The sequence below is a fragment of the Nannobrachium achirus genome, assembly GCF_963921795.1.
Source record: "Nannobrachium achirus genome assembly, chromosome: 10".
Lineage (NCBI taxonomy): Eukaryota > Metazoa > Chordata > Actinopteri > Myctophiformes > Myctophidae > Nannobrachium > Nannobrachium achirus.
Genome location: NC_137819.1, coordinates 58,136,628 through 58,163,799, shown reverse-complemented (window position 1 = coordinate 58,163,799; position 27,172 = coordinate 58,136,628). Strand labels below are relative to the sequence as shown.

Genomic DNA, 27,172 nt, shown 5'->3' with positions numbered 1-27,172 from the left:
TTCTGGGGGATGGTCCCTGGAACTAAATATTTTGAGATGGGGGTCCGTGGCCAAATTCATATCATTTTGAGGGTCCTTGACTTGAAAAAGTTTGAGCATCACTTACATGGAAACATAGGTTTCTTGCACACATTTTCACATTTTTTTCAAAAATAGCAGATCTACAAGTTTGCAGTGCGGCACTCGGTGCCACGCTGTGAGCTTGTATATCAGCAATTTTTCAATAGTTAACATTCATGGGGGGCTACCCCACACTTGTCTACCCCCCCCTAGGAAGCTGAGAGCTTTGAAAGTACTGCAGACCCCCTGCTGCTATTTGTCTCTGTCTGTTTGTGTAGAAGCCGAAATTTGACTGGCTCTGCGTCACGGTGTTTTTGTGGCCATAACCACGCAATTTACAATTCAGGCATTCAGTAGATTCTCTTATCCAGAGCGACAAAAAGCAAGGTAATTACATACATAGAATCTAGAGAGACCGTGTAGTGCCAAAAGGAAAAAAGGGAACCAAGGCACTCTTCTTTAAAAGTTAAAAAGCCTTTAATGCATAGTGGCTAGTTCATATTGGAATAATGTTAAAAACTAGAATATCGCCCGCCCGAATCCTAGAGTTCGCACGCTTCGCGTGCTCACATGCACACACACGCACAACTGCTCCAAGCCATGTTGCCCACAAAAAGCACTGTTTCTTCATGTATTTTGAGTGTGTGTGTGTGTGTGTGTGTGTGTTTGTGTGTGTGTGTGCCCTCTTGTAACCTGAGACTCTCTCTCTCTCTCTCTCTCTCTCTCTCTCTCCCCCTGTGCAACTGACCCCCCCCTTCCCTCTTGTAACCTGAGACTCTCTCTCTCTCTCTCTCTCTCTCTCTCTCTTGCTCTCTAGCGAATGAGCGGACGGCATAGGGTGGGGGCCAATGATAGAGTTATGGGCGGTATTCCCTACGTTCTACCTACATCGGACGTTCTCCCTACCTACCGCTTGGAAGTGGGATGTGGCTTTAAGCCAATTGTAAATATAAGATTGGATAACCCACGCGTTTCGGCTTTAACCAGCCTTCCTCAGGGTATGTGCCTCAAGAAACTAGGACACGCACGCACGCACGCACGCACGCACGCACGCACACACACCATACAGTACATATAGCTGTAATAGAATAAAAGCTATTTAAAACATTAAAACACATGAAACAAAACCAGTGTGCCATTTTCACCAAATGTGTTTCATTTACGATATCGGCAGTGTAATAGCATAGAATTATTCTCGTTTGTGCCAAATCAACTGCAGTAGTGCATTGAGATCTGGAGGGGCCTTATAGAGACAGATGCTCAGGTCCTAATACAGGCAGCGTCCATCTCCTGGCAGAATGACCGCTCCTTTTATTGAGCGTTGCCACTCCAACATTTGACCGAGTGTGTATGTATGTCGGTTACTCCGTACGTATGCTCAAATCTTTGAGTAGCAGCAGCGCTATAGAGAGAGATCTCTCTATAGCGCGCAATGAGGGCCTCTCCAACTCTTTTTTTCCCGGGCTGAATCAGGGGCCCAGCACGTCCCTGCCTCCAGGCCATGGTATAGTGCCCCTGAGCAAGACGCTTAACCTCCAACTGGTCCCCCGTGCTCTCACATTGAGAAAGCCACTGCTGGGTCACTGCATGCGGAGAAGTAGTTTCCCCTCCAGCATGTGTGAATCTTTTTTTTCCTTTTTTATTGTGGCATTGCTATAGCACAGATCTATTCAGTGTTTGGTGCTTGTTATCTGAAAGAGCAATGCACTTGGTAAATGGTAAATGGTGCATTTATATCCTTTTATCCAAAGCGCTTTACATAGATTGTGCATTACATTCACCCATTCACGCACACATTCATACACCGGTGGCGGAGGAAACCATGCAAGGCACCAACCTACTCACCGGGAGTAATTAGTCTTGCTCAAGGACTCTTCGACATTAACTCAGGGGGAGCCCGGATTCGAACTGAGAACCCTTCGGGAACCCTTTGTGCTCTAATAACGGTTTCTCTACCCCTGAGCTATGCCGCCCCTGCACTTCCTCAACCTTCAAAAGCTGCACAGATCAACAACACACTCCCCTGCAAAGACAGTATGAGACTGAATTGAATAGGGGTGTAGTGTACAGCACAGAACACTGCCTTCCATTACAAAAGTATTTAACTTGTCTATAATTCTTTGTGACGTTACAGTATTGGCAGCAGCTTCACACATCCCTGTGACCAGGGTGTCGGCCAGTCAGGACAATGGCGTGTCCTTCTGCGTTGTTTGCTACTGTATGAATGCCAATTCTTTTGATGTCCTCTATATTGAGGAAGTTCTTGTTTTGTCCGTGGACATTTCCTCTTCTGGTGTGGCATTGCACCATGCTCCTTGTAGGATTGGGAAATAGATTGAAGATGTTTTCTTGCTGTTTCTGAACAAAAACAAAAAAAAAAACACAGGTTTCAGACTGTGCTCCTTTGTTTTCAACAAATGAAAACGCTTTGGCAAGCCTAGTGGGCTAATAAACAAATGTCTAAATAAACAAACATTGGCTGTTCCGCTCTGGCTGTGCTGTGCTGTACTGGGGTAGAACCTTGGCCTGCACAGGCCCAGAACTACTTCAGCCCTAGCCAGGACTCCCTTTCTCTCTCTCTCTCTCTCTCTCTCTCTCTCTCTCTCTCTCTCTCTCTCTCTCTTTCTCTCTCTGATGAATACTCTTTTCTGATGCATGCTCTTTGATACAGGCAAACACATATCTATGCTTCTAAGAGGTACACTTATTTTAGTTTAATTACATATTATAGGCCTCACAACATACCAGTGGCATTGATAATTATGCACACAGAAATAGCAATACCGACTCCGACTGTCAATTTTGCCAATACGTGATCCAGCAGTAAAGAAACAAGCTTCTCGTAGATTGGATTTTTTTTTCTTCTTCAAAATAATCGTTCATGAATCATAATTGAGGCAGAGGTTTGAACTAATTGTGATATTGTTTTGAAGTCATATTCCACAGCCCTATTTCAGCGTGAGATATAGAGAGCTGAAACGTGTCTCCTATCTGCAGAACAGTCTTGGATAACTAGCTTGCCAGGCCACTTTGTCTCACGAACTGGACTACTTTCTTGACAGCCCAGCAACGTTCCACCAACCTCTGGGACTTTTTTGTGACAGCTCGGTGATGTCCAAGGCAATTGATAACTTTCTCTGGCTTGTGGTACTGGCAGAGCTTGTTGCAGTGCAGCCGCGCTCGGCATGCTGTTGTAAATGAGATGTTCCCGTTTTGTTTTTTGGTTTTTGCTGTCATGTGCAAGGATTTGTTTTCAGATTCTGCACTGCACAGTTCAACATTCATCCAAAATGTACTTTTTCCCCAAAGCATTTTTAACTTTTAGGAGCTCTCCACACTGTGACTATCACAGTGTGGAGCATAATATGGACACATACTGTAGGTTAATATCTATTTTACAGGTGAATACCGCAATGGTTGATGTTATTGTGTGTATACAGTATGAGCCCAGAGAATCAGAGAAAAGGATAAACATAGTTAAATGAGCCAAGCCTGATCTATTAAAAACATAATTGGTCCGAGCCTGGCCTAATTGACTGGGGACCAGACAGGCTTGCAGACCTCTAACTGAGGGTAGTGGGAGAGCCAGTTTGTTAAAAATATGCAATGCTCCATCCATGGCGCTTGCTAACTGAGCTAACAACTACACTATTTTAGTCTCTTTAGGGAGAAGGGGAAGTCTTGGCTCCTCGGCGTATGGGAAAAGTGTTATTGGCTAGCTTTGAACCTTACCATTCCATTCTACTCTTCCAATAAACACACACACACACACACACACACACACACACACACACACACACACACACACACACACACATTCTGCTCCCTCACGCACGCACGCACGCACGCACGCACGCACGCACGCACGCACGCACACACACACACACACACACACACACACACACACACACTGGCCAGTGGCCACTATTGGTTCACATTTACTAATAAACTGTCTTTTCTCTGCCCGCTCTTTACTTGTCTTTCATTCTCTCACTCTGTCCTCTCTCTCCTCTTTCTCTCTTTATGGCTTTTTTCCTCTTTCTCTAACACATTCTCTCTCTCACACACACACACACACACTCACTCACGCATGCATGCACACATGCACGCACGCACAACACTTGCAAAGAGAAATGCTGAAAGCAGTCTCAGAGGAGAGATATCTAGTAGTACTACACAATGCCCCCAGGCCTGTAGCAACACACACACAGACACGCTCACTTAAATGCACTCACACGTACAGACACTCATGCAGGCACACAAGCATACGTACGCACGCACGCACGTGCGCGCGCACACACTAATGCACACACTTTTTTTCTGTGTGTGTGTGTGTGTGTGTGTGTGTGTGTGTGTGTGTGTGTGTGTGTGTGTGTGTGTGTGTGTGTGTGTGTGTGTGTGTGTGTGTGTGTGTGTGTGTGTGTGTGTGTGTGTGTGTGTGTGTGTGTGTGTGTACTGTATGTGTGTGTGTGCGTGTGTGTGTGCTTCACTGATTACACACACCGTGCTACTGTTGCGAGCAGTTCTCCAGTCAGAGGTTTAAATGGGGTCGGTGGGAGAGTATATGAAGTATTATAAATTGTGTGTGCGTGCATGCGTGCCTGTGTGTGCGCTTGTGTGCTTTTGTGTTAGAAAGAGAGAGAGAAACGAGAAAATATATTATGGTGTGTTCTGTGTGTTCTATGTAACCTATGTGAAAGCACATTTAACCACTTTCAACCTGATGTTCCTAGTTTAGGCAGTAGACATTTTCACAGATGTTTCAGAAATTGGCACTGGGTTGTCATAATGATGAAGTATGGCGTCAGTGGTTAAATGACAGTACCGTAGGCATCATGCCTGCATGACTTGACAGCCCAAAAGATGTTGTTTTTTTCAAATGTGCTAATATTAGTCAGGATTAATCACAGTTAAATACACAACTTCAGAACCTTGATCAGTAAAGCTCTACATGGGCCCTGGTTGGATGATGTCCTGACTGAGGATGTGTGACGTTTGGACCTTGTGGTAAATGGACTACACTTATAGAACCTTTCCGGTCTTTCCTATTCAAAGTGCTTTACAATGTATTTCACATTCACCCATTCACACAAACTGCAATAGTACAGATACACCGTTTTACATTCTACTGTATGTGCGATAGCCATATACAGTATAATAGCCATTCATATACTTGTATTTTATTTTATACATAATATGACCATTGTGCAGGCCTATCTTTAGGACAGCCTCTCTCCGCTGCTGTCTCACACTACTGCTTAGTTGTTGGCATTATACAAGCTACAACAATGTGTACCAGTAGTTACAATATGTTTTCATAAGAAAAGAGGAGAAACAAATATCCCCATTATGGAAGTACACTCTAGTCTAGTCTATAAAGTGTGTGTTCATATTATAGTTGGAGTTGAACTTGAAGATGAGAGACAGAGAGAACTAGAACTGCACTCTGTTGAGGTGCCAACTTGCGCCTTGTGCAGAAGTACTGTAGGCCGGCCATGTATGGCCTACTTGTGCGCCAGCAGAGCGCACCATGAGGTGCACTCACCACTGGCATCACCACCGGCGATGCCAGTAACATCACCACTGGCATCACCAGGATTACTGGTCCCTCATTGGCTGTTAATGATGACGTTGCCAGAAATGCTGATCCCTGATTGGGCTACGGGCTTAAACAAAGAAGGACACCGACATACATACCCAGTCGATCGCAGTATTTGTGCGTTTGCTGGTGCAAGTAATGAGAGAGATGGCAAGAGACTCCAGAGACAGTTCTGAGAAAGCCCACCTTGACACATCTCAATCGTAATAGTATGTGTACTACAACGCATGCTGTCGCACAGCAGCAGATATCCAATTGTCTTCAAACTTGTCACATAAATCGCTCATGGCTCTGGCTTTACAACCATTTACTTTTACGCCTTTACATGTGTCTCCACTTGTAAAACTCAATAAATGTTTGCCATTTTCTCCCACATACCCCCGTAGGCGGCACGCGTGCGCAAACAGGTTTTCATTTAGCCAGGCGATATCTACTGTGCACGCGCCGGACTTGAATGGTGCACAGAGCACAACAGAAGCAGTAGCTGTACAGTCAACACACTACAGTACCTTTCTTCGTTATGAGGGTTACATGCAAGAAGTTGTGTGTGTGCGAGCCTCTGTGGACATTTGTATTGGATTTGTGAGGCTCCCATAGAGTCCTGACATCACTCATAACCCCTGGTTCACAGAAGTATTTTTTCTATTTAAATTCTTGTAGGGAAATCTTAGATCTCAGGCAAATCTATGTAGTTAGGCATCCATGGCAACAGTTTGCATTTTGTGTGATATCAGATGTCAGACTATATAGAGTCTGGAGAGGGAGATACAAATGTCATAGATTAATAGTTATTTAACTCTGCAAAGATCACATCCTGGTATTTGAAACAGCCGAGTTCAAAATGTCGTTGTTAGAAGCACCATTAAGTGTGCTTGGTGAGCGAACAAGTGGTGAATCTATTCGTTCTCAAAATGTAATGGCCGCCTCGTCAATCAGCAACATTCTCAAGGGCTCCCTTGGGCCCTATGGGCTTGACAAGATGTTGATGGGAGAAAACAGTGCTGATGTCACTATCACAAATGACGGGGCAACCATCCTGAAGCTGGTGGAGGTGGAGCACCCAGCAGCCAAGGTCCTGTGTGATTTGGCTGACCTCCAGGACAAGGAGGTCGGAGATGGGACCTCCTCGGTGGTGATCATTGCTGCAGAGTTGCTGAGGAGCGCAGATGAACTGGTGAAGCAGAAGATTCACCCCACGTCAGTCATCAGTGGATACCGCCTGGCTTGTGATCAGGCTGTGCGCTACATTGAGGAGAATCTCGCCATTGCGACAGATGACCTGGGAAAGGATTGCCTGATCAATGCAGCCAAGATAGCCATGGCTTCCAAAATCATTGGAGTTGATGCAGACTTCTTTGCCAACATAGTGGTAGATGCTGCCATGGCCGTGAAGTTTGTTGACAGCAAGGGTGTGGCTAAGTACCCCATCAAGTCAGTCAATGTGCTTAAAGCCCACGGTCGCAGTCAGAAAGAAAGCTTCTTGGTCAATGGCTATGCACTGAACTGCATTGTTGGCTGTCAAGGCATGGTAAAACGCATTGCCAACGCCAAGATAGCTTGCCTAGACTTCAGCCTGCAGAAGACCAAGTTGAGGATGGGGATCCAAGTCATCATCAATGACCCTGAGAAACTCCACCAGATCAGACAGAGGGAATCGGACATCACCAAAGAGAGAATACAGAAGATCCTGGCATCAGGCGCCAACGTTGTCCTGACAACAGGCGGCATTGATGACATGTGTTTGAAATACTTTGTGGATGCGGGTGCCATGGCTGTCAGAAGAGTCCACAAGAGAGACCTTAAACGTATCGCCAAGGCTACAGGAGCCAACCTCTGCTCATCCCTGACCAACCTGGAGGGAGAAGAGACTTTTGATGCCACCATGCTGGGTCAGGCTGAGGAGGTGGTGCAGGAAAGTATCTGTGATGATGAACTTATCCTTATAAAGAAAACCAAAGCACGCACATCGGCATCCATCGTTCTGCGCGGGGCCAATGACTTTATGTGTGACGAGATGGAGCGCTCCCTGCATGATGCCCTGTGCGTCGTAAAGAGGGTGTTGGAGTCTAAATCCGTTGTGCCAGGTGGTGGCGCTGTCGAGGCAGCTCTGTCCATTTACCTGGAGAACTACGCCGTCAGCATGGGTTCCCGGGAGCAATTGGCAATCGCCGAGTTCGCTCGCTCCCTCCTCATCATCCCCAAGACACTGGCCGTTAACGCAGCACTGGATTCCACTGACCTGCTGGCCAAACTCCGAACCGCCCACAACGAGGCTCAGGTTAACCCCGAACGCAAGCACCTCAAATGGGTTGGCCTGGACCTGGCAAATGGCAAACCCCGAGACAACCGTCAGGCAGGCGTGTATGAGCCCACCATGGTCAAGACCAAGAGCTTAAAGTTTGCCACCGAAGCCGCCATCACTATCCTCCGTATCGACGACCTCATCAGGCTGTTCCCCGAACAGAAAGAGGATGAAGGCTCATACCAGAACGCCCTGAGGTCAGGATCCCTGGACGGTTGAAGTGACTGGTCCTAATGTCTCACTAAGCTATTCAGTATGGATTAGGCAGATTTCCATTGGGGAATGAGTACTCATACCCATTTTTAAGTACTTGGTGCAGTGCCCATTATCATAGAGACACAGGTCATGTTGGTTCTGGGCAATCCATCAATCCCACTTTCCCACTCGGCACATACCTCCCTGTGGTCCTTACCAATACGCACAGCTTGTTGGAAGGCGGGCGGTTATCGAGATATGTGGGTAGACCGTGGCCAGACAGCCCTGCGGGAAACCACACTAATATCATTGCCTGTTAAAAACTAGAATCGCACCTGTGCGAAGTGAGCGGTGCTGAATGGTATCAAACACAACCACGTGCATATATGGACTTCTGTGCTCATACAGACACATAAAGCCAGACGTAGGAGCGGTTAGCACCACTCAAAAACAAAAAGAGTGAGCCCACTAAAATGTATTTAAAATCACACCTCAAACACGCCACGTGCATATCTCCTTGTATGGGCCGTTATGTCCGTGACATCAGCTGTGGTGATGTCGGTCTCTGCGTACTTTCTATGACGTTAGTCTCTACACACAAAGCCAGACATAGGAGCAGGTTAGCACAGCTCAAAAACAGCAAGCCCTCTAAAACAAGATGGGGCATACAAGGAGATATGCGCGTGTGTCGTGTTTTCACCGCTCACTTCGCACAGGTGCGATTTTTTTATTTGTGTTTCTTTTTTGCACGTACAATATGGTGTTTCATCAGAAATGTAAGCTTTCCATAAACACAATATCTGTTTTGTTAATATTGCATATATATATTATATATCATATTGTCAGGCAACCAAATGTTTCATTCACTTTTTCATTAAAGTAAGCAACATTCCACACCGTCACCAGCCCTACTTGTCCCTCTGGTTTATAGGCACTACTTGTACTAGCCAATTAGTAGTGTAGTCCAGGCCAGGGCTCCAGCTAGAAATGAATTACTGTGATTACTGTGATTGTGAGCATACCGCAGGCCCGGGTTGGGTTCATTACTGTCATCGCTACAATTTTTTTTCCTTCTTTTTTTCTTTTCACAATTTGGTCAAGTGGGCTGAAACCCTTCCCAAATGTGAGGTCATGCGTCATAGACAACTGGCATACTGGCAACATGAAGAACCAGATCCTCACTGGACCCAGTCTTGTATGGTTAACGTTGGTGTGCTCAGATGTAATATAATTTAGTTTTGTGTCCTGTAACTCTCCAAAACCTTTAAACTAGCAGCATTGTGTGGGTGAGGGTTAGCTTCACCATCTTGCGCCTGTGCAGTGGTGCTGTTCTCATTTTTTTCTTCAACTCTGCTATTTTCTACTTTCCCAACTTACCAGTTGAAATATTATCTGAAATGTTTGTGTTATAATGATTAATGATGAACAGACAAAATAAGTATTTTTTGGGTGGGGCAGCCGTTACTTTTGGTTGCCATTCAAGGTGATGACATCAGTGGAACCAGTGGCTGTGTGTGTGTGTGTGTGTGTGTGTGTGTGTGTGTGTGTGTGTGTGTGTGTGTGTGTGTGTGTGTGTGTGTGTGTGTGTGTGTGTGTGTGTGTGTGTGTGTGTGTGTGTGTGTGTGTGTGTGTGTGTTGTCCATGCGTGTGAACCAGAGTGCTTTGATGAATGAGTATGAACTGGCGTCTGCCTGGCTTTGTGTGTGTAACTTTGAATAGGCAGAAACCATTGACGCCTGACGAGGCCACATGCTGGTCTCTCTCTCTCTCTCTGTGTTCCTGCTGCCATGTTCATTCATGACAATCAGTCCGATCTGTGTTCATGCTCCTCACAGCTGGACTCATCATTTGCGAGAATACAACACATGTCGCGACTCACGAGGTGATGTGCGTGTGTGTGTTTGTGTGTGTGTGTGTGTGTGTGTGTGTGTGTGTGTGCAGGTGTGCAGCCATGTACAGTACAGTATGCAGATCAAACACGATGTTGAACTGCTTGCAGATGGCCAGACATGATTGAGTTTGAGTTATTGGTGTTTTTTTTACAGCTTGACTCTGAAAGAGGTAGCCATCTGACTGACAGTCTGACCGACTGTGTCTGTCTGTCTGTCCAGAGCTAATCTTGCAAACTGCTGGATCGTTCAGCCATCAGTTATCTTGAACTCGCTGCACTAGGCTAACATAGGATCCCAGTTTTTATCCTCGCCAGGCGGCCGGAGCGGCAGAGGACGGAGGATTATGTTTTCACTCAGCGTGGGTGGGTCGGTCTGTCCGTCTGTCTGTCTGTCCGCATGTCTGTTAACAGCTAATCTCTGGCCGCGTTGGACCGATCCGTGTGAAACTGCACGCACACTCCCAGTAGGCCACGGAAGAACCTCTGCCCAAAATGTTTCAAATCGGCCTCATGGTGGCTCTATAAAAGGCCAATTTGCGTTTTGGCCTTTAACTCTTACAATATTTTTTTTTCCCTCTTGATTCCTTGGATCATGACACAACCTCCCACATAGGCCACACCCATTTCTGCCTGACCATGACTTTGTGTTTAAAACACACTTTGTGTGATTTTGTCACAAACTCACGCAAATCGATACACATGATCTTTGTGGCACATGATCCTGATGTACAGTATCTGTCTGCTTTTTCAGATGCCCTTCTGATTGGCTACGATTGGCTTTCAAAGTTGACGGTAGGGGCAAATTCATGAACGCTGCGTCCGACTGCCTTGACACTTTAAACACGCTCTGGCACACATTGATCGGCCTCATGGTGGCACCATAACAGCTCGCTTCACGTTTTGGCCTATACCTTTATACTGTACCTGCTACTCCTCCTACACATTCAGTACAACATTCACACAAATGACTACATATTATGATCCGTGGAGTCATTTGATCAAGATGTATTGATCAGATTTGACCATTCCAATTAGCTATAACTGCCTTCCAAACTTGTGGGCCCTGGATAGGCAACCTGGCCTGGCGAGGATCTGCGCTCTGAGGAGCGCACTTTTCTAGTTATTACATATATGTTATACAGTACACTTTTTGAAATATTTAAACCTTATTGTCATTTTAATGGAAGTCAAGTCAAAGTTTTGGGGACCCCAAAATAATTTGCGGACCCTCCTTTTTGGGACAGTCATAGACTATACATACACATAATGTCTGAGATCCGCATGAAGTGAAGCCATGCTGTTATTGGACCCAGTGTTGTTTGCTGTATGTCAGGTTTTGTAAAGAACCATTTTAATATGTGATTGGTGCTAAATGCCTGCTTGATTATTTGGGATATAAAGTTCACAGAAACTCGATGTTCTCCTTCCATTGTCAATAGAGAAGCTCAAGGCTGAATACTGTTAACTCATTCCCTGCTAGGCCCGATAGTCCCGAGAATATGCTAATGTCCCTCCCTGCCAGGCCCGATAATCCCAAGAATTTCCCGTTTTGAAAAAAATAAATAAAATAAATTGTTTTGACCCCAAAAAATGTAGTAGGCATGATAGCAATCGCAAAATTGCATGTTTAACCCCCATAGCAACCCCATCTTTCAAACATGTTGTTTACATTTTAGGAAAACATAATGGCTGCTAGTTCATGAATGCCTGAACGGATTTCCATTCAGATTTTTTTGTTTGAAAGCTGTGAGCAATCTGCACACACGTGGTGCATGATCTAGGCATGGACATGACATTATCAGTGCACTATGAATTACATGGAAGTCTATGGAGACAGAGGCATATGAAATTACGAAGGTATTTGCAAATGGCGGGGTATGACACACAACCAGGGGCGTCACACCAAATTCTGGGCCCTGGGTACAAGGATTCACTGCGGGCCCCCCATGAATGTTAACTATTGAAAAATAGCAGATATACAAGAGTGCCGCGCTGCGAGCTTGTAGATCTGCTATTTTTGAAAAAATGTGTGCAAGAAACCTATGTTTCCATGTCAGTGGTGCTCAAACTTTTTCATGTCAAGGACCCCCAAGATGATATCTATTTGGCCACGGACCCCAAGGCGAGGCGTTGTGAGCTTGTAGATCTGCTATTTTTGGCTAAAGTTCGCAGAATATGGATGCTAGTATTCAAGTAGTTAAAATAAAAAGGGGGAAAAAAAGTATCTATCACACAAAGATTTGGAGGACCCCCTGTAGTAACTCTGAGGACTCCCTAGGGGTCCCAGACCCCCTGTTGAAGACCACTGATGTAAGTTATGGGGGGAATTTAATTTTTGCGTAGTCTTTTACTCCCTTTTCTCTGTCTGTCGCTTTTTCAAAGGCCTCATTATAGAAATTGGTGTTCTTTCTGTCTGTCTTGTTGTTTCTCTCTGTCTCCCTCTCTGTCTCCCTCTCTCTCTCTCTCTCTCTCTCTCTCTCTCTCTCTCTCCCTCTCTCCCTCCCTCCCTCCCTCCCTCGCTCTCTGGATGCTTTTACAAAGCACCATCTATTCTCCGAGCAGGATTACATATTGTCTCTGGTATGATATTTGCTTATTTGTGCATTGTCCTTCAGCGTTGGACATTTGCCTGCATGTGTGTATGTGAACATTATGCCAGATCGTAATTTAGAGAGAGAGAGAGAGAGAGAGAGAGAGAGAGAGAGAGAGAGAGAGGGGAGAGAACATTGTGTGCGTGTGTGCTGTGCGTGTGTGCGTGCACCCGTGCATATACAGTTTGTGTATTGTGTGTCATATGTGTTTGTGTAGTCAGTAGGATTATACAGCAATGGAAGGATTAGCAGAGCTTTGCTTGTCCATTCCACTCATTCCATAATCTCTCTCTCTCTCTCTCTCTCTCTCTCTCTCTCTCTCACTCTCTCTCACTCACTCTCACATTCACACACACACACACACACACACACACACACACACACACACACACACACACACACACACACACACACACACACTCACACTCCACACTCACGCTCCCTTTCTTTCTCACACTGTGTGTGTGTGTGTGTGTGTGTGTGTGTGTGTGTGTGTGTGTGTGTGTGTGTGTGTGTGTGTGTGTGTGTGTGTGTAGCTTTGTGAATGGTCTGGACTGCTACACCGCAGTGCCAGAGAGTTAGTTACACAGCCTGACAGAGAGTTCACAAGCGGGACAACATGATGGAAAGATGGTCAGACACAGAGAGACAAATGACAGACAGAGAGAAGAATGGACAGACACAGACTGAAGCAAATAAAGTCATAGCACAGGAATGGAAAAACAAAAAGAATTTGCTATCGAAACGGTCCAGAAAGGAGGGATATAGCACTGGGGGGAATTAGATTTGACGGTCAAAAAGTGGGAGGGCTATAACACATTGAAGAAATGAATATGTAAAGACGGGCGGCGCTGACCACTTAATTTTGAGTTCCTAAAGCCCTTATCAGAGTCTGCGGTGAAGAGCCTATCACCGCAAATTTTAGGTGTAAAGCCATCCACCTAAAGTGAGAAAACAAGTGGAGGCCATCATAGTCAGTCACAGAGAAGTCCTATCACTGTGACTGACTGGTCTAGATCGACCAATCAGTGAACGGGGTGATGGGCCGATCTGTCTGAAAGTAAAAACAGAGATGTGTCGCGGTGGATAGCTCTTCACCGCGAGTAATGACGTAATGTTGTAGTTTTATGACTTAAAAAGACTACACCGCGGTGGATAGCTTATCACTGCGGTGCCTACTATGATAGGGGCTTAAGACGTCCACAGGCGTCTTAACGTTTCCCCCCTTGGAGTGCCACGGCCCTGCTAAGACGCTCACAGATGTCTTACCTAGGGGAAAAATCCCATGATGCCTCGCGAAAGCCACCTCGGCTGACTTTCGCTTCCTCATTCACTTCCATTCTATCTGACTGCAGTAAAATGGCCTTTTCTCCGTTTGTTTTCCCACACCGCTCGTTTGGTCAAAACTGACCTATTTTCTATGGACTATATCTGATCACCGTGGTTGTATTTTTTCTTCTCCGCGAGAAAGAAGACACGTGGGGCGCCCTTGAGCACAATGGGCATACGTGCAGCGTGCACGGAGCACTGACAAATCAGTTAAATAACATAGGATTTGATTATTTCAGTTAACCAACATCATTTAACCTCCGGCAGTGTTAACACAGCTGTGCATTTTTACAGCATGCTTATTTAAATGGTCAATTGCTTGATTATAGTCTGACTTGGATCAATGGAACCAAAGTAGTATACTTTAAATTCTTATTAATTTGCATCACTAATGTCAAACGCAAATTATTTGGGGACCCACTTGCAATACCCCCAAGGCCCACTGGTGGCCCCCGGCCGGCAGTTTGAGAATCGCTGTCCTAGTAATGTGGTTAATCCAGATATGCAGAGGTCATGTTTGATAATGATGATATAATGATTATATAAGATTATAAATGACAGGGTGTGAATGTCATGTCGATATGTGATATGATTAGTCATGGATACACACATTGTATGATGTGTAATAATGATAATAGTTGTAAAGATAGAAGGTTCATAGGTTGCAAAATTATGTCATGAATGAGATTCTATTTAAAAACTATATTGCTCCTGGGGCGCCCGCTGGCCTAGTGGTCAAGGCGCATACCACATATGATGCCTGCTGGCATCGCCTGCTGGCATCGCCTGCTGACATCGCCATCGCCGGTTCGATTCCCGATCCGGACGACCTTTGCCACATGTCATTCCCCATCTCTCTCCCCATTTCCTGTCAGTCTACTATCCTATGAAATAAAGGCATAAAAAGCCCAAAAACAATTCTTTAAAAAAAAAGTATATTCTCAACCTTTTTAATTTCAAAGATCCCCATCGTGATATGCATTAGAATAGTAATACACAGATATTGTTCCATTTGGGTCCTAATTAACAATCATTTCGCTGTGGGGACCCCTTGGAACCCCCCTCCTGGTGGTGCGTGCGTGCGTGCGTGCGTGCGTGATAGCCGGTCCAACATTTTAGGCTGTAACGTATTGGAGTAATTTCCGATCACAGAGCAACTCAACAGCGGACACACGCACACACTCCCCCATGCACGCTCTCTCTCTCTCTCTCTCTCTCTCACACACACACACACACACACACACACACACACACACACACACACACACACACACACACACACACACACACACACGCACACACACACACACACACACACACACACACACACACACACACACACATTCGGGAGCATTCAGAGTCAATATTATTTCACCTATTTTAATACTTTGGCCTCCTAAACCTTTGAGAGCCTAGAAGCTTGATTAATGGCGTATGAAATAAGCCTTTATCGAACTTTATTAACCATCATAATAACATGTCAGACGTGGAGCAGAGCTCGTACAGTACAGTGAATGTATAAAATAATTAGGACTGCCTGCTCTCCAGAAATAGACGTACTGAGTGAATTCAGGGCCAGGCTATGATCCATTATTGATCTGAGCTATCAAAACCTCTTCGGTCAGTGAGGGAAGATGTAGAGGCAGGTTAGGGAAAGAATTGTAAAGCCACTGTGCAACTTTTTTAAATGAACACATTTTGAATAATCTTTCATTGTTTTTATTTTTCACAATAACTATGTCATGTTACACCATTTCACAAAATGTTCACCCAGAATACTAGGGGAGAAAATGTGAAAATAGCAGCATATCATCTGTGTTTGGTGGAAACCTTTCGTTTTGGGTTTATCCTTTTGAAAACGATTTAAAATAGTGAAAATAGCCGATCTACAAGCACACAACGCCTCGCGGTGCGAGGCGTTGTGTGCTTGTAGATCTGCTATTTTCACTAGTGTTGTGAGACAGTCTTGTTTGATGAAGCAGGGCTTTACTTTACGAAAAAAAAATTACAAATTTGAAACTTGGCGATACAAGCTTTCTGCCCGACAGTGACGATATTATTTTTGACAAAGATGGGATAAAGTAGGGGGCCTAGACAGTATAGAACCCTGGGGGACACCGGCCAACTGGTTAAGCCCAGAAAAAAAATTAAATGTTGGCTTCGCAAGAGAGGGAGTGCCACTCCCTATTAGGAAGGTTTACGTGGTGTTCGGCACACTCAGAAACATCTCTGATATCCAGCCAGCTTTCCAACAGCTTTCACAAAGTGGTCAACAAGTGGTGAAAACATGACTTTGTACTGTGGTTTCAACACTGAGCAGGCTGAGGAAAGAAAATGTGATGAAACGATTTGACATGAAAAGAGTTGACATGAGAACGGAATTACATTTTATGCCAAGTTTGAGGTTCATATAAGGACTATTTTTGTGAGCATCTGGTACCTGTTACACAACCCATAACAACAGTTGACACAAGACTACACAGACTTGCAGTATTGTACATAGCTGAATATACCTTACCGGTAGGAGAGTGTGAATGTAGTCAGGGCTCATTGAATCATTATGTTACTATAGCAATGAGTAGGGGAATTAGTGAATGCCAAAGTGATGATTAAATGACTTCAGGAGCTTGCATCATCATACATAAACCCATTATCCAAATGTTAAAGTCTCCAATTAGTTGCCACGACAACAGAAGAGCATCATCATCTCCATTGTTATCTCGGTTTGAAACCCTGCTTATTCAAGCCTCCAGTGTTGGACTTGCAAAGATATTTTGCGCGAGACATCGTTGAAAGGCAAAGTGGTTAATAGTTTGTGAGTTTAGGTGAGATTTATATTAGGTAGGTGGCTGCTGTTTGTGAATGTAGATGATGTAGATCAGGGGTGCCCACACTTTTTTGACGTGAGATCTACTTTTAAAATGACTAGCTCAACATGATCTACCGATCCAAAATGTTTTAGCTGAAGGCCTGAGGGGGTCTTTGGAATAGCAGCACTGGTGTTACATTTTAGACAAACACACTTACTGTAAGGGGCAAATAAATGGGAAATACTGGGGGAAATGTCTTCATCCCATTCTGTATGGAAGTGGTAGGTTTTGGGGTTCTTTGTAATGCTACTGACTCTTGAACAAAGTATTGCATTGGAGGTTTGCCTACTTTAGAAGCCATGAAGGGAGCTGACAGGCCCTTCTTGATGTCATATTGACATATTCTTTTTATATTTTAATTATATATTTTTAGAGGCAGGTCATGTGGTCTACCTGCACACCCTTGGTGATCTACTGGTAGATCACGATCTACCTTTTGGGCACCCCTGATGTAGATTAACTCGTTTCTTGTATTTTCTTAAAGGGATGGATCAAAATGACTTTTTTTTTTTTCAATCGACTACTCACCCCATGGAGACTTGAATTCTTGTTTTCGTCGCATTCCTAAGCCAATAATTTGAGGAGACTCTTTGTGTCTCCATAGGGAACAAAGCAGGCTCTTTGTGTCTCCATAAGGAACAAAGCAGGCCCTTTGTGTCTCCATAGGGAACAAAGCAGGCTCTTTGTGTCTCCATAGGGAACAAAGCAGGCTCTTTGTGTCTCCATAGGGAACAAAGCAGGCTCTTTGTGTCTCCATAAGGAACAAAGCAGGCTCTTTGTGTCTCCATAAGGAACAAAGCAGGCCCTTTGTGTCTCCATAGGGAACAAAGCAGGCTCTTTGTGTCTCCATAGGGAACAAAGCAGGCTCTTTGTGTCTCCATAAGGAACAAAGCAGGCCCTTTGTGCCTCCATAAGGAACAAAGCAGGCCCTTTGTGTCTCTTTGTGTCTCCATAGGGAACAAAGCAGGCTCTTTGTGTCTCCATAGGGAACAAAGCAGGCTCTTTGTGTCTCCATAGGGAACCACTGCTGGTCATCAAATTATTGTCTTAGGAATGCCACAAAAACAAAAAGATAGCCATGAGGTGAGTAATTAATAAAAAAAAGGATCATTTTGGGGGTGAACTATTTCTGTAATCCTTAATTATTATAACGCTGTCTCAGCACTGTCCTTTTCCACATTGTTGGTTAAAACACATTGATCATATTGGAGAATGTGATTTATTTCCCAGCCCTGGCCTAACAGGAAGACCTCTCTAATACAAACAGGATGTTGTTGTTTTTCTCTTTTTTACAACCGCCCAGACCTAATGAGTCTAGGGGGACCATTAGGATGTGTGTGTGTGTGTGTGTGTGTGTGTGTGTGTGTGTGTGTGTGTGTGTGTGTGTGTGTGTGTGTGTGTGTGTGTGTGTGTGTGTGTGTGTGTGTGTGTGTGTGTGTGTGTGTGTGTGTGTGTGTGTGTGTGTGTGTGTGTCTGCATTCAGTACATGTTGAGTGCCTGCATGCCTTTGAACAAGCAAAATGTTTAGTGTACATTATATATTCTGTGTACTTGTTGGTTATCTTTGGTGATCCATCTCCCAGCATACAGGGGACCATTTCATCTATATTTGGTGGGTCTTTGTAACTAGGTCAGCTAACAGTATTCCTCTACATAGCCTAGAACACACAATCTGCCCTACCATCTAGTGGTGAAAGTGAGCCAGTGCAGTGTGTGAGGCTCTTCTTGCCTGTCACTGTCTGCCTTGGCGGAATTGATGGGCTCTTTGCACGGTTGGATTGTGTTAAGTGTGTGTGCAGTGCACGCAGCACGACTGTGCGTGCATGTGTGTGACAGGATTGATCTCTGTGCGACATTTGCAGCACTAACAATATTGCAACCTTCTTCTAGCTGTTTGCGCGTACATCTCTGCGTGTGTGAAAGTGTGTGTACATGCGATTATGTGTGCATGTGTGCATAATGTATTTATGTGGTGTGTGTTTGTCTGTGCGACGCGCGTGTGTATATTTGTGCGTGTGTATCTGTAAATACACATGCATGCAAAAGAGTTTTGTGTCACTTTCAGCGACCTCCTCTCTCCTCTCCTCCTCTCTCTCTCCCTCGCTCTTTATCCCTTCCTCTCTTCCTTGTCTGCCCTTTCTCACTACAACACCATTCCACCCACCCACTCTCTCTCTCTCTCTCTCTCTCTCTCTCTCTCTCTCTCTCTCCCTCTCTCTCTCTCTCTCTCTCCTTGTAAGCAGGCTCTGGGCGTGTAGCCAGCTGGTGTGTGTGTGTGTGTGTGTGTGTGTGTGTGTGTGTGTGTGTGTGTGTGTGTGTGTGTGTGTGTGTGTGTGTGTGTGTGTGTGTGTGTGTGTGTGTGTGTGTGTGTGTGTGTGTGTGTGTGTGTGTGTGTGTGTGTGTGTGTGTGTGTGTGTTTTTGAATGAATACCTGATGAAGCTGGCCGAGGCGTGGGAGGGGCCCTGTGTGTGTGTGTGTGTGTGTGTGTGTGTGTGTGAAAGAGAGGGAGTGTGTGTGTAGGGAACAGAGTGAGAGTGCTGGCCCAGTGTCAGCTGCTTGCATAACACACTGAGCTCTGCATGCGGGACTCCCTCCCTGTGAGTGTGTGCTACTGGTGTGTGTGTGTGTGTGTGTGTGTGTTTGTGTTTGTGTGAGTACAACCAACCTTTGCGTACTGTACGCTACTAATTGTGTATGTGTTTCTCTGTGCAACTGATTTTGTGTGTGTGTGTGCGCGTGTGTGCGTTCGTGCATGCGAGTGCGTGCTTGCTCGCTCGCTTACAATCTGTTTGGGATTTTCCGAGAGAGAGAAGTAGGGAGGGGAAAGAGGGAGTAATAGAGAGGAATGGAGAGAGAGAAAAAGAGGAAGGAAAAGAGAGAGAGAGAGAGAGAAGAGGGAGGGATAAAGGGGAAGAGGGAGGGATAGAGCCTCAGGGTGCTTTGCAAGGGACACGGTCGAGCGAGAGAGGAGTGAGAAAGGAGAGAGGAGTGAGATGGAGAGAGAGAGGGATTGTAGCGTGCTGCAGAAGTAGGCTACTCCTGGTAAGTACGCTTCACAGTTTAACGCTCTCAAAGAAGTGTGTGTGTGTGTGTGTGTGTGTGCGTGCGTGCTGGCGTTGAATGCTTGTTGACTTGTATCACGGTACCAGAACAGTGTAGTGTTGTGGACTGCGTCTGCCCTAGTTTCTCTGCGACATTGCTGCTTGTTTTGTGCACGTTCACCCATTCTGCCACTATACTTGAAAGTCCTCTCTTGCTCCATCATTTGATCTGTGTGAGTGTCTCTCTCTCTCTCTCTCTCTCTCTCTCTCTCTCTCTCTCTGTCTCTCTCTCTCTCTCTGGTTGTGGGGGTGATAAAGTGCAAGTCATGCAACGCTGGCTGTTTGTTTGCTGAAAGAGACTTTGTGTAACGTCTCTCTGTCTGTGTCTCTCTCTTAATTTCCCTCACACTTTCTCTCCCTCCCTCGGTGACCTCCTTTTCTCTCTCTCTAGCTCTCTCTCTCTCTCTCTCTCTCTCTCTCTCTCTCTCCCTCTCTCTCTCTCTCTCTCTCTCCTTATTCACTCTCTCTTTACCTTCCACTTCAATCTTTCCATTTGTCAATTGCAGGTCCCCCTCTTCATGTGTGTGTGTGTGCACGCGCATGTGTGGGTTCTTGTGTCTTATCAACATCGGTGTGACACTCCAGAAATGCTCAAACAGTGGGTGGAACAAGGCACATGCAGGCATGCATGCACACAGACACACTCACATACAGTACACGGGCAGATACTGTAAGCAGGTACTGTAGACAGACAGACAGACAGACACGTATGTGTACATACTGTACACATATTATGCATACATTCATGCAGTACAGAAGCTTCACACATCAACTCACGACGTGAAATGAACCACCAATAGTTGTATTTCTAAACAGTGATCAGATAGGGTGACCTGCAGCCATCAGCTGATCTATATATAGCAGTGAGATAATGCATCACACTGCATGGTCTTATCCCTTTGACTGTCATTATGATTATGAAAACACACACACACACGCACGCACGCACGCACGCACGCACGCACACACGCACGTAAACAAACAAACACAAGAGACATCGACACACAATTACACACAAGAACACAGACTCCCAAACTCAACGACGCACTAAATCTCAGCCAGCCTACATAAAATGCCAGCCTCTACTCTGGCAGAGATTTGAGATTGAGCTCTTTTCTTGGTACACAGAATGCACTGGGAAGTGTTCAATTCAAAGAATCAGTGCTTTTCCCCCGTTTCTTCTTTTTTTTTTTTTTTTTTTATGTTTTATTGTATTTTTCGAGTAAATCACAAAAGAAAGAAAAAACAAACAAAACATACAAAACAATACTTACTGAAATACACACACATATCCAAGGGGAGGTATCTGCCACTCTACACATTAGTTACTCTCCATACATACAGCACATTCATTTCAAAATACACGATCCACTATGGGGCAAACTCAATCCACATCTCTTAGCAGCCCCCTGTTTTTTTTCTTCTTTTTTTAAAGGAGCTATAGTCAACTTTTTCATTGTAGGGCCGACACTTTGTTTACATCCTAGTCTATAGACTAGAATGTAAACAAAGGTCTGACAATGGCCAAAATGATTATTTTATCATTATTTTACGCTTTTTGTGGTAATGTTTTAATAGAAACACATTATATGAAGCTTATTTTTTTATAAAATATTTTCGAAACATTATTTTTATTTTAGCATCCATTTTTCAAGAAAAAGTTGACTATAGCTCCTTTAATCATTATACAGTTACAAGCAGCGAAATGTGCTGCTCCGCAGACTGTATACAACAAGTTAGAATAGTAAGAATACAGCGCACAAAATACAGTACAGGTTACAGTATGTTAGACTTTGACTCCTCAGAGCACTGAGGTCTGACATCACTGTCTCTAGAGGGCGTTATCTATTCTATTGCAGATCCCATAGGCACATCTTGGATAGTGTCATATAAGAACGGTGTTCCAGAAATAAACAAACCACCCTGGCGATTTTACTCATGTGGATATGAATTACCAACTGACGGTGGGAAAGTACTAATTCACCCAAAGAGTACGATTGTTTTCATAAACCACATCATGTACCTGTCATGTACCTGACAAAATCCCACCCATTGGGAGTGAGCAGTGCCTTGGGCTGCACAACAGCGCCACTCGAAGGTACGTAGGTCACACACGGTCAGTGGTTGGAGCGGCTAGCACCGCTCAAAAATAACCCCCTGACCCAGGGTTAGTGAGTGCGACATCAGGACTTCAGTACTCAAACTTTGAAATTTGAAGGTCTCCCCTTAACTTTGACAGTGTACAAATGGAACCAAATGGACCCGTTAGGGTTCATTTGGTTCCATTTGTACACTGTCAAAGTTACAGACTTGTAAGGGTCAATTTAGACCTCGCTAAAGGAACCTAGAGAGTCCCTGAAATCCACTTTGAGAACCACTGCTCTATAGAATGATGGGATTCAGGTTCAAAATCGGTGAAATCGGCCCTTTAATGACTTGCCAACATTTTAATGGCTAAAGTCACTGACTTAACAAGACGCACAAATAGAATATTTATGAGCTTATGGCTTCCTGTTGACGAGCTATATTCTCTAGAGAACCTATGTGTTCTTTCAAAGTGCAGGTCAAGGTTGTAAATTCAGTTTGTCATTTACTGTATATGACTTTTACTTTTAGTGTAGGTATTTCTATAAATGATATTTTTAACATTTGATACGTGACGGCCTGCTCTAGGGTTAAATCTCTCTGAATGGTCTTCTACATGCTTGCACATCATTAAATAACAGCAGGTCTTATCTCTTTGTTTTATCGTGGATTAGTTGACCTTGAACTCATCTGCGTGTTTGCTGCTACTGTCCACATAGTGGGACACACTTGTATGTGTGCTTGTGCGTGTGTGTGTGTGTGTGTGCACGTGCGTGCGTGTGTGTGTGTATTGTCGAGAGGGAGCGTTTCGGCTGTGAAAGGACAGCTTTATGGTGAATAAGTAATTGCTCTGTTTCACACTGCTGAACACGCCCCTTTGCAACTAGTGTTCCTCTGCAAATGTGTACGTTTCTGAGAAAGCGAGAGAGTATGCTGGTAGAGGACAGACATCTTGAGTTACAAGTCATCCGATATGGACCCTCACACACACAGACACTGCACACTCAGCAAGATTCAGGTGACATAGCTTTTCAGTGGAAGTCTGTTTGCGTGTGAGTTTCAGGGAAGCAATACTCTCTTTATGCAATGTAGGTCAGCCAATGCTGCTCTCCCTCCCTATCTCTCTCTCTCTCTCTTTCCCTCAATCCCTGCCTCACTCATACCGTCCCTGCCTCATTATGGCTGTGGATATATTGTGGTTGAGTTGTAGACAGCTGTAAACAGCAGAGGTTCCTGCCCCTAAAAGGAGAAATGAGGTGCGACCCAATGCGGACAGTCGGACACTCATTTATGCTCCGTTGAATGACTGCGTTGCTTGCCAAAAAAGAACAGATCTACAAGATCTGCATCCCCCTTTTGTTTACCTCTGTTGCCATTCACTTATACTGTGGCCACTAGGTTGGGCAATAATGCTTATCTGCAGCGCAGTTGTTGCGTTCACAAGTTTAAGAAGGGGTGGCTATAAGAACTGAAAAGGTGATCCTTTTGAAAAGAGACAAATTGAAGATGTTTTGTTTTCAGTTTGCTCTTCTCTGTCGGGTCTGTGGTTCATTATGATTGGGCGGCTGTGACTCAGGAGGCAGCGCTGCCATCTGGGAGCCAGAAGATCCTCGTGTTGATCCCAGACTAATCTGGCTGCATGTTGAAGATCCTCGTGTTGATCTCAGACTCCTCTGGCTGCATGTTGAAGTATCCCTGAGCACCAACACCCCAATCTGTTCCCCATGAGGCCCCCGTTCCTATTCTGGATGGGCCAAATGCAGTAGTAATGTCCCCTAAGCGATCTACAATTCAAGCCACCCTAATACAGGAAGTCGTACTTAGTTTACCATTAGTGCTAAAGCCGCCACACTAGGCACAGATATACAAATTTCATATTTAGATTGTATTTTGTACTACATTATTGCACAATACTTATTAGCGCTCTGACGCGATATGCGTCACTTTTTTCCAGTTACACCGCGCAAGCGTGGACACGAAAGACGACACAGTCAGCCGTGCACACACATGTGCGCACGCACGCAAAAGCGACTGCACCGACATTTTGAAAAAGTTAGTCCAACTTTTTACCACAATGAACACAAAAGACATTTGCATCGAATATGGAAAGTGACCGGAAAAGACGGAGGTTTACAGGAATTAATCAGCGTATTATCTTTATAACTAAACTTTATTTACTACTACATGATTACTCTGGCCTGAGCACAGCACAGCAGAGAAAGAATGTTTACGTTACTGGACACCACAGTGCTTTATTTGTGTGTGTCTCGCTTATTGCGCCACGAGAATGACTCGTCTTCTCAATGATAATATGCGCAGAGCATTGGACTCACTGTGTGTGTGTTTGTTTGAGAGAGGGAGGAATTTAGAGATGAGATCCCTTTGCAATCCACATCCATTCTCCTGATGTCTGGCCATACATCATTTGTATTGATGCAATATTAAATTGAAGGCAAGACAACAGTTACTGAAGGGCTGAGCCATGGAGAATTGATTGCCTTAACTAGAACGGCCCTCTGCTGATAGCAGGTCTCCGCCAATCTCCGCCAGGCCGGGTTGTCTATGCAGGGCCCTCAAACTTTGCAAGGCAGTCATAGCATTTTGGAATGGGAAAGAATCACACGTAATATGTGGCACTACAGCGGTGTTACAGAAGTGTCTAACATTTCGAATGTCCACAACTTGGTGAGCATGCTCTGATCAGCGCAATATAGGGCTGCATTTGAATGCTGCGTAACGGCCTGAAAATCTAATTAATCAAACTTTCACATTGTCAGCAGCTGGGGTGTCGCACCAAATTCTGGGCCCTGGGTACAAGGATTCACTCCGGGCCTCCGCATTATTCACTCCTGGGAAGTGGGAACGCATTATTCCGCATTATTTTCTGCTTTAACTATTGAAAAATAGCAGATATACAAGCTCACAGTGCGGCACTGAGTGCCGCGCTGCGAGCTTGTAGATCTGCTATTTTGAATATTTTAAATCCTTCTAATGTTTTTTGAAAAACCTATGTTTATATGTCAGTGGTGCTCAAACTTTTTCATGTATAGGACCCCCAAAATTATATGTAGTTGGCCACGGACCTCCCATCTCAAAATATTTAGTTCCAGGGACCCCCCCCCCAGAAGCAAAATTTGAGTTACAAATGTTGCTTAAAATACATATATTCAAAGATTTGCAAAAAGATTCACGACAAAAATAACAGATCTACAAGCTCACAGCGCGACACTCGGTGCCGCACTGTGAGCTTGTATATCTGCTATTTTTCAATTGCTAAAGTATAGAATAATTAAGGCCCCTCCACATTGGGCCCTAGTAACTCAGTCCCACTCCCCCGTTGTGACGCTCCTGGTCAGCAGAACATTGCTGCACATCAGGAAGGCCTCCTCCTCGTACACACCAACGGTTTTGACTCGCAATACTTGGGAATGTTGGCATGGCAGGTGGTTTTCTTAACTACCATACCTGCATGAGACTCAGAGATAACGGATAACTGTGCTGTTATGGACAGAGCGTACGAGTTTATCACTCTCAAACTGGAGGCCAGTCTTTTCTCTCTCTATCTCTCTCTCTCTCTCTCTCTCTCTCTCTCTCTCTCTCTCTCTCTCTCTCTCTCCCTAATCCTGCAGGATGATAGATAGGCCAAGAGTAAACAATTAGTTTGTCCCTGGGAATACCCATACTGTGTGTAAAAAAAAAGTGTGTTAATAATTCTCTCTCCGCCTGTCCAGCGGTCCTGCAAAAAAAACGCCCATCTCCAAGCCTAGTGTTACAGTATGCCAGCAGCATACAAAAATCAAGGTTCCCTGATTACATCAAAGTCTTGATTGATGGATGGATTCACCAACGGATAGATACAGTAGATTGATAGACAGACGTAGCATTAGCTAAAACAAACCCTACGCATATCCTGGCCTCTAAACTGGCTGTTGACCCTCACTTCCTTCAATCACGACATGGAATGCTTAGAACAAAATGGCCTGGATTGTTAAAACGTATTTTAGCTTGACAAAGTACCTGGTGGCACCCGAGGACCTGTTGGAGCTCATATTCCCAGCTCTGATGAATGATAGTGTGATAGTGTGAATATATATTATATTTGTGTCTGAATATTTCAGATTACAGCATCAGTGTTTGATATGTGTGTGCAGGGGTGTCGCACCAAATTCTCTGCCCTGGGTACTTTAACTATTGAAAAATAGCAGATATACAAGCTCACAGCGCTGTGAGCTTGTAGATCTGCTATTTTTGAAAAATCGTGAAAATTTGTCTTTGAATATTTCAATTTCAATTTCATTTTTTTTCTTTTTTTTTTACCTGTTTCTATGTCAGTGGTGCTCACACTTTTTCATGTGAAGGACCCCCAAAATGATATGTATGTTGGCCACGGACCCCCATCTCAAAACATTTAGTTCCAAGGACCCCCCAGAAGCAAAATTTGAGTTACAAATATTCGCTTAAAACATACATATATTCAAAGATTTGCACACATTTTAACGTCTTTAAAGAAATCGCAGATCTACAAGCTAGCAGCGCGGCCGCGCTGTGAGCTTGTTTATCTTCTATTTTTCAATAGCTAAAGTATAAAATAATTACGGCCCCTCCACCTTGGGCTCTAGTAACTCAGTCCGGTGCGTCTGCTTCAAATAACTGTGTTGACATTGTTAACCAGTAGGTGTTTCTACCTGACAAAAGGTTCAAAATGTCTCAATGGAAGCTTAGGCCAGGGAGACGTCCTCCAACCACTGCATGCGCATTAGCTTTAAACTTCATGTAACCATAACAGCAGTAATAAACAAACTGTAACAGCTAGTCTAGAGAGTGGTTTCCTGACAATACAGCTTGTGTTTGTTTCTTTGGTAAGTTTTCATAACTAGCCCTTACCCGTTCAAAGATATGAGCTCCGAAATGATGTGCAGTGTGTGGGTTATGGGGTGTGCACTGTGCACACAGTATATGAGGGATGGAAAGTAACTTTCTGGTGCTTGCATGATAATATGTAGGAGCATCAATGTAAGAAATACCCGTTTCGTTTAAAGGATACAGAGATACTGTGTACCGATCTACATGACAACATCTGAAAGAGGGCCAGCCAACACCCCCCCCCCCCCCCCCCCCCCCCGCCCACCCACACACACACACGCACGC

General features: G+C 44.6%; 2 protein-coding genes across 3 annotated transcripts in view; both read left to right on the top strand.

The window, feature by feature from the left end:
• The window catches only part of atxn1a (ataxin 1a), a gene marked incomplete at its 3' end in the record, with an annotated part of 177,600 nt that overhangs the window by 135,347 nt on the left and 15,081 nt on the right, over positions 1 to 27,172 (top strand). The gene's annotated exons all lie outside the window — the stretch shown is intronic.
• Positions 6,501 to 8,180, top strand: LOC308292740 (T-complex protein 1 subunit alpha-like; the record flags this gene model as incomplete). Its single annotated transcript, XM_080735157.1, has 1 exon — positions 6,501 to 8,180. The coding sequence occupies one exon, from the start codon at positions 6,501 to 6,503 to the stop codon at positions 8,178 to 8,180; it is 1,680 nt and encodes a 559-aa protein (XP_080591283.1).